Raw genomic sequence first — 17,273 nt, forward strand, 5'->3', positions numbered from 1 at the left:
AAAGGACATCCTTTGTAGCATCGCTGTCTCACCCCGAACAATGCGGCCTTGACCGGCAATTCCTTCTTTTGCTTAATCTACACCCAAAGCTCCCTACGTCTTGCTTTGGCAAATAGGTGTTCAATTATTTGGCATGTAGTAGGTGTTCAGTTATTTTTTGTTTAATGAAGAGGCATGAAAATACTTTATAAAATGGGGCAGATAACATCAAATAAATATGTCCATAGTCCTAGATCTGTTCACTTCCATTTGGCTTCTCAAATCCCTGGAAAAAAAATGTTTTTTTAAGGAGACTTGTCTTTCATTCCAGCCACCCCATTTTCCTACTACTTTATTCGTTCTGAACTGTCAATAGGATTTCTTGGTGTTCTGCCTTGAGTAGAAATATGACTAACGCTCTGGTTTATTTATGTAGAGGCAAAAGAGGGAGTACATCACCCCTCAGGGCCAGCCAGCTTTCACCACCCACATTCAAACAATTTGCTGAAACAACCAAGAAATCCCAAGTGAACCAAAAGTAGAAGAATTTATTATAAAGCTACTTACCAAAATGTTGGAATGAAGTTTGATGAGAAAATGCTTTCTCTTAAAACTCAACTTGCGGATTTTAGCCCAGTTGAAAGTATTGATCTTTGTATTTCCCTATAATGAAACACATGGCAGACTTCAAGGTGAATGTCAGCAAAAGCTGGTTTGGAAGACAATGAGAACCTGCTAGAAAATGCACTTCTGTGCATTGGACCATCCTTGATCTATCTCTTGCACATACTGATCCTGCTGTACTAGGCAGAGGCTATGGGCCGCAGAAGGCATTCCAGGTGGGACACAGGGCCGTTCTGAAATGCCAGCAAGAAGGGGTACACCTGGGAAAGGTTTCCAGCCAGGATGGGGAGATCACAGTAGAAAAGGATTACTGCAATAGCTTCTCTAATCTCGCCCCTTCCTACGTTTTCACATTCAACTGCCACTCCATTTACTCAAACACCTTCGATAGCTCCTCACTACGTGCATCATCAAGTCTAAACACTTTTGGCTGGGTTTTCCTGCCTCCACTATATTGAATATTCAGCCTTCTATCCCACTGATCCTAGAAAACAGTCTTCCATCCAACTCTGTACCTTCCCTCCCAGAGAGAGGGCTCCTCATTCTCCTTACCTAGAATTGCTTTCCCCATAGCCAAGCTTTCTTGCCAGTCTGGTAGCACCCGCGCTAAAGCGTTCTGTATAACTATGACAGCCTACACCCATTTCTAACTCCTCTTAACTCCCTTGGCTATAGTGGACTTCCCAAACCATTTAGGTCTTTTAGTTGGTTAGTTGGTTGGTTGGTTGGCTGATCTGTCGGTTAGCTGGTATTTGTTTGCCCACATGCTCCAAAAATCAAAGGTATACAGAAATACAGACATTGAGAAACCTTGCTCCTATCACCATCACTCCCATCTCTGTCCCTCTGTACCTATCTATCCATTCTCTATAGATAACCACATTTATTAGTTTGTTGTGTATACTTGCACAACTTCAAATAAATATGATAAGTTAGGTTTTGCTTACTTACTGGCTGCTATTGATCACTATTGCTCTGGTCTCTCAAAATAAATTGTGAGTATCTTAATTATAGGAGCCACAGGTCACGCTTAACGTTAGTTTCTTGATTATGTCATCCTTTACCCTTCTCGGGGCCTTTGTCTGTGTGCCCTTTGTCTGGAACCCCATCCCTCACCCGCCAGCCCTCACTTCGATCTGGACAACTTCCTCAGGTCTTAGCTTAAATGGTCAAGTCCTTTCCCATGTGTTATCATAGCATCCCACACTTCTTCAAGCACAAGTACACTGTATCTGTTTAAAATTATTTGTTTAGGGGTGTTTGGGTGGCTCAGCCAGTTAAGCAGCTGACTCTTGGTTTTGGCTGGGGTCATGATCTGACGATTCATGAATCAATCCCCACACTTGGGATTCTCTCTCTCTCCCTCTCTCTCTGCTCCTCCCCTGCTCATGCTCATGCTCATGTCAAAAACAAATAAACTTAAAAAATAATAACAAATAAAATTACTTGTTTCATTGTCGGTCTTCCCCCTATTAGAATGCAAGGTCCATGAAGTCAGGATAATTCCTGCTCACCTCTGTACCTCTAGCGTCTGGCATAGGGTGGATGTACGATAACTATACTGACAGAAGACTGAATGAATAGATTGCTGCCCAACTCGGTAAAAATACTCAAACCCATTGAATTGAACAATTAAAACAGATGAATTGTATGGCATGCAAATTATATCTCAGTAAAGCTGGTTTTGTTTAAAAAAGAAAATAATAATACAATGAATGAAGAACACGTAGGAAGTACTCAGTACACAAGTATTCTTTGACTGGATTTGGGGTAGGACAAAATAGACCAGCTACACCGTTTCACACTGTCCACAGAAGTATTCACACTGGAGGAGGTCACAACTAACATGATGGCTTTGCTCCTCTGCCCTCCCCCATTTTTTCCCATGCAGGAGGAAATGGCGAGGATCGGGGCTTAGAGTGGAGTGGGTAAACAGGCATGCCTGTGACCCATTGGGTCTTTTGCCCACGAGTGTGATTCTCGTGCCCCAAAGCTTACAACCAGAAAAATGAGAAGGCCAAGATTCTTTTAGCTGAGTCTGTACCTGACTCTTTGTGACTTACTTCAGTACTCTAATTTGGTCCTGGAGATCACTGGGCCTGAGCTCATCCCTTCCTCTCTCACAAGTGATTTATTCCCAAACCTGCCCAGCTATCTGCCTATCATCTTTTTAATGCTTGTTTATTTTTGAAAGGAGACACAGAGAGAGAGCATGAGCAAGGGAGGAGCAGAGAGAGAAGGAGAGAGAAAATCCCAAGCAGGCTCTGTGCTGTCAGCGCAGAGCCGGACGCGGGGCTCAAACTCATAAACCACGAGATGAAATCCATAGTCAGATGCTTAATTGACTGAGCTACCCAGCCACCCTTCTGCCTATCATTTTGGAAGGTGAGGCAAGTGCTCTTGAACCTTAACCTGTATCTAAATTCATTGAATGTTCACACATGTGAGGAGACTTAATGGACTGGTCAGGTTCCTTGGAGTGAGGATTCATGATGATAGAGGACCAGAGAGGCCTGAGTTGGTTTCTAACCTGAAAAACAACGTCCTGGGAAAATAATGAACCAGTAAACAGAAGCAACTGCTGGCACACTGGGCTCTAATTGCCTAGCAGCCGACGGTGGGCATCTCCAGTGAAACCAGTAACTGAATGAGAACACCACATTTTGGACCCTTTGGTTGTTTCTGGTGCATCCGGATAAGGTGAGTGCACTCCGTATCACAGCCTAAGCTTTTAAGATGCCCAAATCCATAATGTGTGAGTTCCTGTGAGTCAAAACAGTCAGTTACAGACCATAAATGGGGGCAAAGCACATCAAGGGGAGAAGACTTACCCAAGACACTGGCAAGTGTCCCCTCCCTTTCTGACGGGTGGTAATACTGAGAGGTGAGGTCACCTCAGGAATGGACACCCACGCTTGTGCCAACGTAACCCCCAAAGCCTCAGGACTTTCAAGGAAAGAGTTGGTACCCGTAACACCACTACTCCCATGTGAGCAACAGCCAGGTGGATCTGCATCCCTTCACCATCACTGGCGGGGTGAGGCCTGATGCCGTACATATCCAGCTTCCTTGCTATATCCAGTAGCAGAATGTCCGATTCAGCCGGGCTCCTGCCGCTGCAAAGGGAAAGAATTTACGAGCCTAATAAATGCGGCAAGAATGACACCTCCACCCTAAGGGCTCCAAGAGGAGCTCAGTGTTTTCTCGAGCTCGAAGCTTCTCTGACTTAAGGACTTGCTTTTTTTTTTTTTTTTCATGTTTATTTACTTTTGAGAGAGAGAGAGAGAGCACAAGCAGGGGAGGGGCAGGGAGACGGGGAGACACAGAACCCGAAACAGGCTTCAGGCTCCGAGCTGTCAGCACAGAGCTTGACGCGGGGCTCGAACCCACAAACCGTGAGATCAGGACCTGAGCCAAAGTCGGATGCTTAACCGACTGAGCCCCACAGGCGCCCTAGGACTTGCTTTTAAGAGCCTGTCCCCAGCGTCAGCATGCCCACTAGCAGAAGCAGGTGCCAGATGAAGTACTTACACGTGCTTCTGATGAAAGTGCATGATCTTGCTCTCTAAACAGTCTTGGTTCGGTAAGTATCGGGTTTGTGCCAGATGTTTCTTATCTGTTTCTTCATGAAAGTCTCCCAGTTCTGCTGCACGACAGAAAAGTGACATTTTTCACATTAGCATTGAGGAGTTAAGCAGTGGAGCACCTGGCAGATGCTCTGAGCTGCCCCAAACAGCCCCTTCTTTGCAGCCAGTATAGCCCTAGGCCCCACACCCCATGATTTATGTATCTTTATATTTTAGTTCACGGTGGAATGGACTGGGTCTTTCTCAAATCAGAAGCAGTGGCTTGCTATGAAGTCTGAGTATAGTAAATCACAGACACGGTGTAGGTCTTCAAGGCTCCAGGATCACAGGTGAGTATTTCATTAGTTTCTTCTTCCACATTCTGTTTGTGATCTCTTCTTCTTCTCATCAGTTCCTGTTACGGTTTGAGTTGTGTGTGCCCCACAAACACTCTCAAATTCATATGTGGAAGTTCTAAACACCAGTACCTCACACTGTGACTGTATTTAGAGATAGGACCTACAAAGAGGGGATTAAATTGAAATGAGTCAGCAAGGGGGCACCTGGGTGGCTCAGTTGGTTGAGCGTCTGACTTCAGCTCAGGTCATGATCTCACAGTCCGTGAGTTCAAGCCCCGCGTCAGGCTCTGTGCTGACGGCTCAGAGCCTGGAGCCTGCTTCGGGTTCTGTGTCTCCCTCTCTCTCTGCCCCTCCCTTGCTCATGCTCTGTATCTCTCTGTCTCAAAAATAAATAAAAACATTTAAAAATAAAATAAAACAAAAAAAATAAAATGAGTCAGCAGGGTGGGCCCTAATCCAATCTGACTAGTGTCCTTGTAAGAAGAGGAAATTCGAACACACAGATACCAGGAATGCAAGTGCACGGAAGAAAGACCAGGTGAGGATACATCCAGAGGACAACAATCTGCAATCCAAGCAGAGAAGACTCAGAAGAAACCAAAGCTGTCCACACTTCAGCCTTGGATTCCTAGTCTCCAGAAGTGTGAGAAAATACATTTCTGTCATTTAAACCACCGAGTCTCTGGTATTTTGCTATAGCAACCCTAGCAAAGTAATACAGGCCCCTAACCTCGCTCTACCTTGATCGTACATTATCCAAAAAGGAGCATATAAATGCCAAGTACAATGCCAGCCAGTCACAGCCATTCATCACTCTGTACACTGGGAAGTGAGTAAAACCCTAGCTATCTGGAATCCCTAGGAAATGAATCATTCTGGAAATTATTCTGGCTTTTCCAAATTACTGGCAGTTTACCCCTGATCATAATCTACTCTTTTCTAGATGTCTCCAGTTTATTGTTTTAAACATCTGTCAGCACAATGCCTACAAAGGTCATTGAGGTGTACAGGATTATCTGCCCCTACAGTTAATGGATTGGAAATGTTTTGATTTTTGAATTACCGTGTCTTCTTTATCATTTTTACACCTCTCCCTCTCTGTCAGATTGATATGAATCACTTCCTGGTCACCGACTTCCCTTGAAGAGGTCTCCACTTGGTTGTAACTATGACTTCTAAGTGGGAACCTAGATATCCAAACCTCTTAGCGTTTTATGAATTGGAAGAGTAAATGGATTCTCCATGGAATCCTGTGGTGCTTGCCTATTGACTAAAATACATGGACACGGGACACTGATTTTGAGTGCTGGAAACTTATTTTGCCTTTTCTCTTGATTTTCTTTTGTTTCTTAATTTTTAAAGTTTATTTATTTATTTTGAGGGGGAGGGTCAGAGACAGAGGGAGAGGGAGAATCCCAAGCAGGCTCCGCATTGTCAAGGAGCCAGACACGGGGCTCGAACCCACCAATCGTGAGATCGTGACGTGAGCCGAAATTAAGAGTTTTATGTTTAACCAATTGAGCCACCCAGGTGTCTCTTGACTTTCTATTACATTTTAGACAGGTGACATGCTCATTGAGATATAGGTGTATGTTTTTTTTTTTTTTTAATTTTTTTTTTTTAACGTTTATTTATTTTTGGGACAGAGAGAGACAGAGCATGAACGGGGGAGGGGCAGAGAGAGAGGAAGACACAGAATCGGAAACAGGCTCCAGGCTCCGAGCCATCAGCCCAGAGCCTGACGCGGGGCTCGAACTCACGGACTGCGAGATCGTGACCTGGCTGAAGTCGGACGCTTAACCGACTGCGCCACCCAGGCGCCCCTAGGTGTATGTTTTTTAAAAGTCACATTATAGTGAAAATCCTCATATAACAAGCTTTCTTAAGAAAAAAAAAAAGACCAAATAAATGGCTCTTTTATTTATTTTTTGCCAAAATTGATAACTGTACAAATCTCTTTAAAACAGAATCAGGCCCATATGACTTCACTGATTAATTCTATCAAATATTCAAAGAAGATATAAAGACCAATTCTTCACAAACTTTTCCAGAAAATAGAAGATATAATACTTACCAACCCATTCTATGAGGCCAGTATTACTCTGATACCAAAACTGTGATGGACAAAGCCATCATAAGAAAACTACAGACCAATATACCTCATGAATACAGAGGCAAAAATCCTCAACAAAATACTAGTAAACTGAATCTGGCAACATATGAAAATGATTACTCATCATGACCCAGTGGGATGTATCCCAGGATTGCAAGATCAGTTCAACATATGAAGATTAATTAATATAATATACTATGTCAATAGAATAAAGGACAAAAAAAACATTTATCATTTCAGAAGATGCAGCAAAGCTCTGGGCAAAACCCAACACCATTTCATGATTTTAAAAAGTTCAACAAACAAGGAATAGAAGGCAGCTTCTTCGACCTGATAAAAGTTATCTATGAAAAACCAATAGCTAGCATCATAATCATACTAAATGATGAGAAACTGAATGCTTTTCCCTATGACCAGAAACAAGACAAGGACATCTGTTCTTGCCAGTTATATATCCAACATTGTACTGGTGGTTCTAGTCAGTGCAATGAAGCAACAAGAAAAAATATAAACAATTTGCACTGAAAAATAAGAGATAAAATTGTCTTTACTGGGGCGCCTGGTGGCTCAGTCGGTTAGGTGTCTGACTCTTGATTTCGGCTCAGGTCATGACCTCTGGGTCATGAGTTCAAGCTCTGCATTGGACTCTGTGCTGACAGTGCAGAGCCTGCTTGGGATTCTCTCTCTGCCTCTCTCTCTGCCCCTCCTCCACTCATGTGCGCGCGCTCTCTCTCTCTCTCTCTTAAATAAATAAACATTAAAAAATTTGTCTTTACTTGTAGTCAATGTGGTCAGGTGTGTAGAAAATCCTAGGGAATCCACGAAAAACTCTAGAAGTAATATAGGAGTTCATCAACGTAGAAAAATGGATCAATGTACAAAAAACACTTGTATTCGCATATACTAGTAATGAACAATCCAAAAATGAAACCAAGGAAATTCCATTTATAGCATCTAAAAACCCAAAATGCTTAGGAATAAATTTTACCCAAAGATGTAGAAGGCTTGTATACTGAAGATTATAAAACATTGCTAAGAGAAATTTTTAACAGATCTATATAAATGGAGAGACATTTCATGTTCATGCATTATAAAAGTCAATTTGTTAAGATGGTAATTCTGCCAAAATTGATTTATAAATTCAATTAAATTCCCACCACAATTTTTTGTAGAAATTGATAGATGATCTTAAAATTTACATGGAAATGCACAGGATGTAAAATAAGCAAAACTATTTTGAAAAAGAACAAAGTTGGAGGATATACATTTCTCTATTTCAAAACTTAATACAAAGCTACAATAAATAAGATAGTGTAATAATGGCATAAGGACATATAGATCAATGGAACATAGTTAAGAATCTAGAAGTAAACCCTTACATTAATGGTCAATAGGTTTTTAAAAAGATAAGACAATTCAATAGGGAAATGATAGTTTTTTTCAACAAATAGGGAAAATGGACATCTACACACACAAAAAAAATGAAGTCAGATCCCTACTTCACAACATATACCATACAAGCATACAAAACAACAACTCAAAATGGGTCATATAACTAAATCTAAGAGGCAAACCTCTAAAAGTTCTAGAAGAAAACGTAGGAGAAAATGTCTGTGACCTTAGGTTACACAAAGAGTTTTTAGATACAACATCAAAAGCATGATTCGCTAAAACATACTGAGAAAGGGAATTCTGCCAAAATTAAAAACTGTTCCACTCCAAAAACCAGATGAAAAAAAAAGTCAATGCACCAAGTTGGGGGGAAATTTTTCAGTTACATATCTCATAAATGATTTTTAATCAGAATACATAGAAATCTGGGGCACCTGGCTGGCTGAGTCAGATCAGTGTGTGACTCTTGATCTTGGGGTCTGAGTTTGAGCCCCATTTAGACATTACTAAAAAAAACCAATGTATATATATTCAGTAGGAAGACAACAATCCATTTCAAAATGGGCCAAAGATTTGAAAGGCATTTTACCAACAAAAACATAGGAATTGTTAATAAGCAAAGGAGAAGGTGTTCCACATCATTAGTCACTAGGAACATGCTAATTATAATTGCAACAAGATAGCTCTTCATACCCACTAGAATGGCCACAAGAATAATAAGAATAAATAAGAATAAATAAAATGGAAAACAGTTCAGCAGCTTCTTAAAATTTTAAACATATATTTACCTCAAGATGAGGTAATTACCCTTCTAGAAATCTATTCAAGAGATATGAGAATATGTCCAAACAAAAATTGTACATGAATGTTCATAACATTATTTATATGAGCTAAACTGGAAACAATCCAAATGTCCACAATCAAGTACATAGATAAACAAAATGTTGGGGTGCCTGGGTGGCTCAGTCAGTTAAGCATCTGACTCTTGATTTTGCTTTTTGTTTTGTTTTGTTTTTTTTTTTATTTTTTTTTTAACGTTTTATTTATTTTTGAGACAGGGAGAGACAGAGCATGAACGGGGGAGGGTCAGAGAGAGGGAGATACAGAATCTGATACAGGCTCCAGGCTCTGAGCTGTCAGCACAGAGCCCGACGCGGGGCTCGAACTCACGGACCGCAAGATCATGACCTGAGCCGAAGTCGGCCACTTAACCGACTGAGCCACCCAGGCGCCCCTGACTCTTGATTTTGGCTCAGTTCATGATCCCAGGGTTGTGAGATGGAACCCTGCGTTGGGCTCTGTGCCGAGTGTGGAGCCTGCTTGAGATTCTCCCCCTGCCTGCTCTCTCACAAATTAAACAAAATGTGGTATGTCCACAAAATGGAATACTACTCAGCAAAAGAAAAGAACAAACTGCTGCGATTCATCCTAGAACTTGCACAAATTTCAAAAATATTATGTTGAGTGAAACAAAGCCAGATGTAAACGACCACATATTTTATCATTCTGACTGAAATGTCTAGAAAGGGCAAATCTATAGAAACAGAAAGTAAGTTAGTAGTTGCTGGGGCTGAGCATGGGGACAGGGAGTGACTGCAAATGGGCACGAGAGGTCTCTTGCGTGATGGGAATGTTCTAAAACTGGATTGAGGTAATGGTTGCATAACTTTGTAAATTTACTAAATATTGTTGAGTTGTAGCCTGGAAAAGGGTGCATTTTATGATAAGTAAATTATACCTCAATAGAGCTGTTTTTAAACACACACACACACACACACACACACCAATCTTTCCATCTATTAAGCACAAGAGCCTATGTTGACCCTTGGAAAACACAAGAACACAAAGACTGCTGGTTTTTCATTCCATGCAAGACTATGAAAATCTAGGAAGAGACCTACAACATACAAATGAGTAAATATCATCAGTAAAAGAAGGTAGCAAATGTTATGAGAACACCCCTGTTACCAGGCTGGCCCAAAGTACCACCATCTCTCTCTACTGTAATAGCCTCTTCTCTGGTCTCCCTACTTCTCCCATTCCCTCACAGGGTCTCTTTTCACCCCGGAAGCCAACATGGTCCTGTTAAATCCTAATTCAGATCATTTCACTGCTCTGCTTAAAACGCTTCAATGGCTTGCCATCTCATTTAGAGTAATCTTCTATGTCTTTAATATGCTTTTAAGACCCTCCACGATTACTCTCTCCCCTTCTCCCTCAGTTCCATCCAGCCACAAAGCCTGCTTAACATTTCTTCAACACCCCTGGCACACTCCCCCCTCAGGCCCTTTGCACAGGATGTTCTCTCTGCCTGGAACACCCTTCCACCAGATTTCTGCAAGGCTTGCTCTCTTACCTCCTCCATGTCTTTGTTCAACTGTCATGTTCACAGTGAAGTCTAACTTGACTACCTTACTGAAAAATTCAGTACCCACCCCCAGAATTCCCCAGCTGCCTTCCATACTTTATTTTCTCCAATGCACTTATCTCCTTCTAATACATTATATATTTCCTTATTTTGGTTATTGTCTGATTGCCCTCCACTGCCAAAATGTGAGCTCCACAAGAGCAAGGGTTTGTGTCTGTTTAGTTCACTGCCGTGTTCCCCATGCCTATAATAGTACCTGGCATGGGGTAGGTACTCAGTAAGTGTTTCTGGAATGAATGACAAAGAAGAGTTACTAAAAGCGTTCACAAAAGGGATGTGTGGGAGAGACTTAAGCAGATGAGAAGTCAGAATGTGGAGATTGTTGAATGCCTAGAACATAAATATGGAATGAATGAATAAATGAATAAATGAGCAAATGAACGAGCAGTCTTGTGATGTTCTACACGCTGCCTTAGCATCCAGTGAAATAGTCCAACCTATGGATTGTGCGGAGCTGACTCATCGAAACGTTAGCTTTTTCTCTATGGAAAGAACTTGTATTGACAAAATATCCTCTGGAAAAGCTGAAGTCCTCTGTGCTATGCCTGAAATGGCCACTAGGGAATGCCCAAATCCATAATGCTAAAGTACCCAGGATGCAATTGGGCTCCCCAACAGTCATGTGGGGGCCCCAGTCATTCACAGGCTGATAACGAAAAAGGAGAAGTCTTCCAACATTGGTTCATCTATCCGCCTTACCTGGTGCCCACCAAGCCAAACATTCAAAGCCCATCAATATGACATGTAGTTTTCAGCCACCCCTCCTCGACACACCCTATGTGTGAGCTGTACTTGAGCTACATCTCTGTATATATGACTTCTTGGCCCAGAACAATTTTCTTTTTTATGCTGTCTTCTCTGCCTATCACTGCCTATCCGAGTCCTATGTGTCCCTTTAAAGACCAGCACAAAAGCCACCTCCTCCAGAAGCCCTTCCTGATTACTACTGCTCTCACTGCCCAGTGCTTTCCTGAGATCCTGGGGCTGTGGTCACCTGCCCCAGTCAGCAGTCCCTTGGTAAACACTGATTTAGACACTGCCCCTATCGAAGCACTTCATTCTGGAGTTCCCAGTGAAATCAGAAATCTACCAGCTCGGGACTGTCAGGAAGGTCAAGGGATACAGGTCAAAAATGAAGTCGAGAAACAAGACAGAATACAATGTCATGATTCTGCAAAAGTGGTAAAGAACAGCCTATTCTTGGAAGGCTTCTCTAGAAGAGAAAGAAAGTCCACTGGCCATATAAGAAGAAATACAGTCTCCAGTTGCCTCGACCCCACCCACCCTCAGGGCTGCAGGAGAAGCCTGGCCTGCCCAGCTTTCCCCCCTCCCAAGCTGGCTCCCACTGTTCCCCTGGTCTCCTTTTCCCTGCCTTCATTATTCAGCCTAGTCCCACTACTTGGCTGCTAGCAAATGGGAGCTCTAATAGATGCCTGGGGCCTTTTTCCCTTTTAGCCTCTTTCCACCTGCTGTACTCTGTGCTTTGTTCTCCAGACTCATGATAAAGAGCAACACAAAAATCCCATCAAACATGACAATGTGCTGCAGAAAGCACGTACCAGAAATGTATCCTGGGGCAAGCACAGAGAGTGGAGCCTGCCTGGCAAAACCCATGTCTGGACAGATTAGTCCAAACCCGCTCCTGGACAGCAAGCCCCAGGCGGGGGTAGGGGGGTGGGGAGGGTAGGGGGGCTGGAGGTTACGCCATGATAGAAAAAAAAAAAATCAGCATTTACTCTTAATCTATATAGCCATCTTGTGAGAATGTATTCTCGTCACTATTATAAAGACTCGGAAACTCAGGCACAGACAAGTGAGGGGACGACAACAGCTAGGTCGTAGTAGAGACTGGATTGGAATCCAAAGCTGAATGACTACAATGACTAGCCTCTTTCTCCTGGACCATGCTGATTCTACATATATCTTATCCAGCCTTCCTCTCCTCTGTAAGTCCTAACACAGGATGGACACGCTGGGCGTGCTCGGCTCCTTTGCTCGGTTCCCTATCCGGTCGATAGGCGCCGAAACCGACATTTGCTACTTACATTGTAGGATGTGAGATACCATCAACGCTGTAGAGTTGTCACTGCATGGAAGCCTTCCTAGAGCCAAATCCTTCTTTATTTGAAGAGTAAAAAGATACCTGGAAGAAGTTGGGGGGGAAGAAAATCTCTTAAGAAACAAGAACAAGAAAGAAGCATTTCCCTTCTCCCAGATCCCAGATGTTTCAAGAAAGAGACGGCGCCCCCAGTCAGCAAGATGCCTTTTGGGGATGGTGAGTAATGCATAGGCTTTGCTTCGGCCCCAAACCAGTACCAGACCACAACTCGGCTGATCCAGCATTTTGGCAGGCCTCACAGCCATTAGGAATCACCCCAGCTAAATCCTCCCGCCAACTTGAGGGAGTTGGCCAATCATCCTCCAGTGGTTTCTGCCACGTAGCAAAGCCACATAGCCAGCCAGAGACAAAGGGAGATTCAGCAAGAACAAGCCCACTGGGGAGGCTCTGTTTACTAAATGCTATCAGAGCACTCACTATCAAAACAACTTAGATTGGGAGGGCAGGAATGATCACCCCATTTTACAATTACAGAAAGGCAGAGGTTAGGTGATTTGGGCAAGGTCATTTTGCCCAAAGATAGTGAAACTCGCCAGAAGTCAGGTCGCCCACAGAATTTATGCCTCCTCCTATCCAAAATATTGTGTTTCAGAAATCGAGGACTTGAGGTCATGCTTTGCTCGGACTACCTTCCTTCTCTGTATCATCAGAGACCAGCCCAGCACTTTGCACAGAGCACGTAGGAAATTCCTACGTTCTGAAAGGAATGAACCCAGTGTGCTCTTTTTTTCCCACCGACATGCTCATCAGGGACCCATAAAGTACAGATTGGTGTCCAGAGTTCTGCCAAAGAGATAGCATTTGGTCCCACGCTTTTAAGCTGTTACCAAAGGAGAATCAAGTTTTGAAAAGATGTGTAAAAAGAAGATTCTATCATTGACTGCTTTCTTCCATGGTCCAAATTTGGTTCCAATATTTGATTTTATACACTGAAAAACATATTGAGTATGTACTGTGGGCATTTCCCAATGTAAGGTGTAACTTTCTAAATAAAGTTTTATCTGGACTTCTTTATTTAAATCAATTAAGCCTTGAAGGCAATGTGGTAAATCAAAATTAATTGCAGGGGATAGATAAAAATCTAGATTAGAACAAGCAGGTAAAATTAGTAGGTGATTATTCAATTTATAAACGCATTCATCATTGTAATACTTCAAATTATGAGCTCCCCTAATGGGCTAGAAATGATTCAATTAGAAAATTTATATTTGCATACCACTCTCAGAAACTCATGGATTGGCCCCAAACAAGGCATCCTTGTGAATTTAACTATAGTGAAGTATCTTAAATGGCCCACCAGAAAAAATAAAGGAAGTCTAACATTTGCCATTGCCTGCTCTCAAATAGAGATGTAAATGAGAATTAATAAGCCTCAATCGCTGAAGGGAAAGTGAATTTCTTTTTGCTCCTAGCAAGAAGGAAAAGGAAACTTCTTGTCATTTGACACGTTCCTTGCTACTAAGAGGGCAGCTGCCTGCTACAAATACCAAATCCTCGCTCTGAACAGCTGATGAATCATTTATCATCACATTGATTTTCTCATTCTTTCTCTTTTGGAGGGTGGAGGAGTTTATCTCCATTAAAATTGGTCACAGTGTGAGACTCAACTGAAATGGGTTAGCAAATGCAAACTGATATAGATACCAAGATATCAGGTTATCTGGGAAAGTGGGCTACAACTCACAAATATGGAAGAGAGAAGGTGTGAGGGAGTGACAGACTTGTGAAAAGTGACGTCTGCAGAGACCCCGCAGCATACAAGTCCTCCTGTACAAAAGGGGTGAAGAAGAACTGGCCTTGAGCTGTGTTGGGAGGTGTGGGAGGTGGGGGAAAACTCGGCCAAATCACTCAAAGCTCCCAGGACCTGTTTTCTCCTCTGTAAACTAGGAGAACTGGGCCAGATTATCTCAAATATCCATGCTAGGGTAAGATTCTAGAGCCTGGCAAGCACAGTAGGGTTTGGGGGAGCATTATGTTGACAATGCATTTTTGAAGTAGGTTTACATTGTCATTTTGAAGGGTATTGTATCTAAGTATAAATAGACTTTTTAAGCGAAATCAGTCAGTCAGAGAAAGACAAATATCATATGACTTCACTCATATGAGGACTTTTAAGATACGAAACAGATGAACTTAAGGGAAGGGAAGCAAAAATAACATAAAAACAGGGAGGGGGACAAAAACATAAGAGACTTAAATATGGAGAACAAACAGAGGGTTACTGGAGGGGTTGTGGGAGGGGGTTGGGCTAAATGGATAAGGGGCACTAAGGAATCTACTCCTGAAATCATTGTTGCACTAGATGCTAACTAACTTGGATATAAACTTAAAAAATAACTTAAATAAAAAAATTTTTTAAATAGATTTTTTAAACGTTTTATACTTGTAAATTTTATTTTTATACACATAAAAGATTTTGTCTCACATTATGAATAATGTGTAATTATAAATGACTGTTAAAATTACATAAAATTATGAATAATTTATAATTATTAAAGAATTGTAATAATTATCAATGATTTCCATTATATATTGTAATTTATTAAAATCATTTTTTAGACTTTTTATTTTTTTACTCTTTCAATGTTTTATAAGTATGTGTCGTCATCACTTTCTACCCATAGGATGCATACACACACCCGCAGGTTTTCATAGCTGGTATATTCGTGCCGTCAAGCTGCCTTCCAGCTGGAACACAGATGCGATGAAGGCAAGCAGTCCTGTTGTTGTAGCAGCTAAAGGCAGAACCCCCACATGGGCACCCAGGCTGGCTGCCATGCTAGAAAGCCACCCCTCCTCCCTGAAATCCCCACCCTTTGGAAGACTAACACTTTGGGGACCAGCCAGGCCCTCCTTCTCCTCAGCTCCTCACCGTCTCCCAGAGAGTGACTGAGAGCCAAGCTTGCCAAAGAAGGCTTAGAAGCCCATCCCCTGATAAATGGAGAATAATGAGTCTTAGGTAACATCATGCAGCCGGCCCACAGGTAAGTACTCTACCTTGTAAGCTCTTCTCGAAGATGTCCGGGGTCCACTGGGAAAAATTTCACCATAAATTTGAAAACAACCTCCTTAGGATCTTAAAACATAATTATCTCCATAAGTTTTATTTAAATATCCATCACAACAGTTACAGGTATTTACACACACACACACACACACACACACACACACACACACACACACTTCCCTCTCTCCTCGCCCCTCTTCTCCCCATCACTGCTTCCCTCAGACTTTTCTTTTAAATTTCAATTTTCCACATTTCTAGGATGGTGCTATTTCTGGATGGTGTCTTTATGTGGATAGCAATCGGGAAAGTTTCCCTGTCCCTCTTTCTACCCTCTCTCCCTTTGAGTTTCTTTTTGTAAACATGTGCCTCTTTCTGGGCCCTACTGTGTCCTCTATGATGCGTCCCAGTTAGAAAATATATATACCACTTGCCTCTTTGGGATTCTGCGCTCCTGGCTGAGAGAAAGGCCCAGCTTTAGAAGCAGGTATTTATCATCTGACTCAAGGTTCTCATAAAAGGAACTAGAGGTGAGTGTATGTATGGAGTGGTGCCTCTTTGTTGCTTAAAATCGACATTAAGAAAACACATCTGGGGTGCCTGAGTGACTCAGTCAGTTAAGCGTCCAACTTCGGCTCAGGTCATGGTCTCATGATTCATGGGTTCGAGCCCGGCATCGGGCTCTGTGCTGAGGATTCGCTCTCTCCCTTTCTCTCTGCCCCTCCCCAACTCATGTGCATGTGCCCTCTCTCTTTCTCTCTCTCAAAATAAATAAACTTAAAAAAGAGAAAACACATTACTTGTCTTCACCCCTACTTGCATTTGAAAAAAAAAAAAGAAACTCTTTGCATCAAAAGCAAATATTTGTGGAGTGCCTATTATAGGCCAAGCGTTGCAGCAGGCAGGTGCTGGGAATGAAAAGACAATGAAGTACTCATAGTCTGGGAGGATGGGCAGCAGCACAGACTAATGTCAGTGTTGAGTACTGGGGAAGCAGAAGAGGGAGAAAAGAGGGCTCCCAGTTCAATTTGAATTTTAGATAAACCATGATCACACGGGAAATACTTATACAAAGAAATTATTCTTTGTTTACCTGAAGTTCCAATTTAGGTGGACATCTTTTATCTGAGAACCCTACGCCTGAAGTGAATTTTGTCACAGGCAGGAAAGGTAGGAGTATGAAGGGGGTCGATGGCAGAGGTAAAGCTAGAAAGGCAGGCATTGTCTGTGCTTTGCGGATCCTGCTAACGAGTTTGGGCTTTATTCTAAGGGCAATGAGGAGCCGTGGAAGCATTTTCAGCCGGGGCGTGATGTGGTCAGCTTTGTATTTTCAATAGTTACCTTTGGAGTAGTGTACATGATGGATCAGGGGAATCAGTTAGGAAGCTGTTGGAATAAGGTGACACGGGATTATAATGTGGTGGGAACAGATGGAACTGCGGAAGCCCCAACCCAGAGAGCACGCGAGGGAAGAGACGCTGTAAAACAGCGTGTCTTGGGCGCCTGGGTGGCTCAGTCAGTTAAGTATCCAATTCTTGATTTCGGCTCAGGTCATGATCTCATCATGGTTGGTGGGAGTGAGCCCTGCATCGGGCTCTGTGCTGACTGACAGTGTGGAGCCTGCTTGGGATTCTCTCTCTCTCCCTCTGTCTCTGCCCCTCCCCCGGCTCTTGCGCACGCGCACGCGCG

At 42.5% G+C, this 17,273-nt stretch overlaps 1 protein-coding gene across 1 annotated transcript in view; it reads right to left on the reverse strand.

The window, feature by feature from the left end:
• Positions 1 to 17,273, reverse strand: part of FRMD7 (FERM domain containing 7) — a 41,884-nt gene that overhangs the window by 8,997 nt on the left and 15,614 nt on the right. Inside the window, exons 4-8 of the mRNA XM_047081822.1 lie at positions 15,578 to 15,611; positions 12,507 to 12,604; positions 4,135 to 4,249; positions 3,572 to 3,719; positions 547 to 642 (exon numbers count right to left, since the gene is read on the reverse strand). Of these exons, the coding sequence (XP_046937778.1) occupies positions 547 to 642; positions 3,572 to 3,719; positions 4,135 to 4,249; positions 12,507 to 12,604; positions 15,578 to 15,611 (491 nt within the window). The remainder of the gene's footprint in view (positions 1 to 546; positions 643 to 3,571; positions 3,720 to 4,134; positions 4,250 to 12,506; positions 12,605 to 15,577; positions 15,612 to 17,273) is intronic.

The sequence above is a fragment of the Lynx rufus genome, unplaced genomic scaffold (genome assembly GCF_022079265.1).
Source record: "Lynx rufus isolate CCGP_SWC_20201006 ecotype Redwood Valley unplaced genomic scaffold, mLynRuf1.p SCAF_19, whole genome shotgun sequence".
NCBI lineage: Eukaryota > Metazoa > Chordata > Mammalia > Carnivora > Felidae > Lynx > Lynx rufus.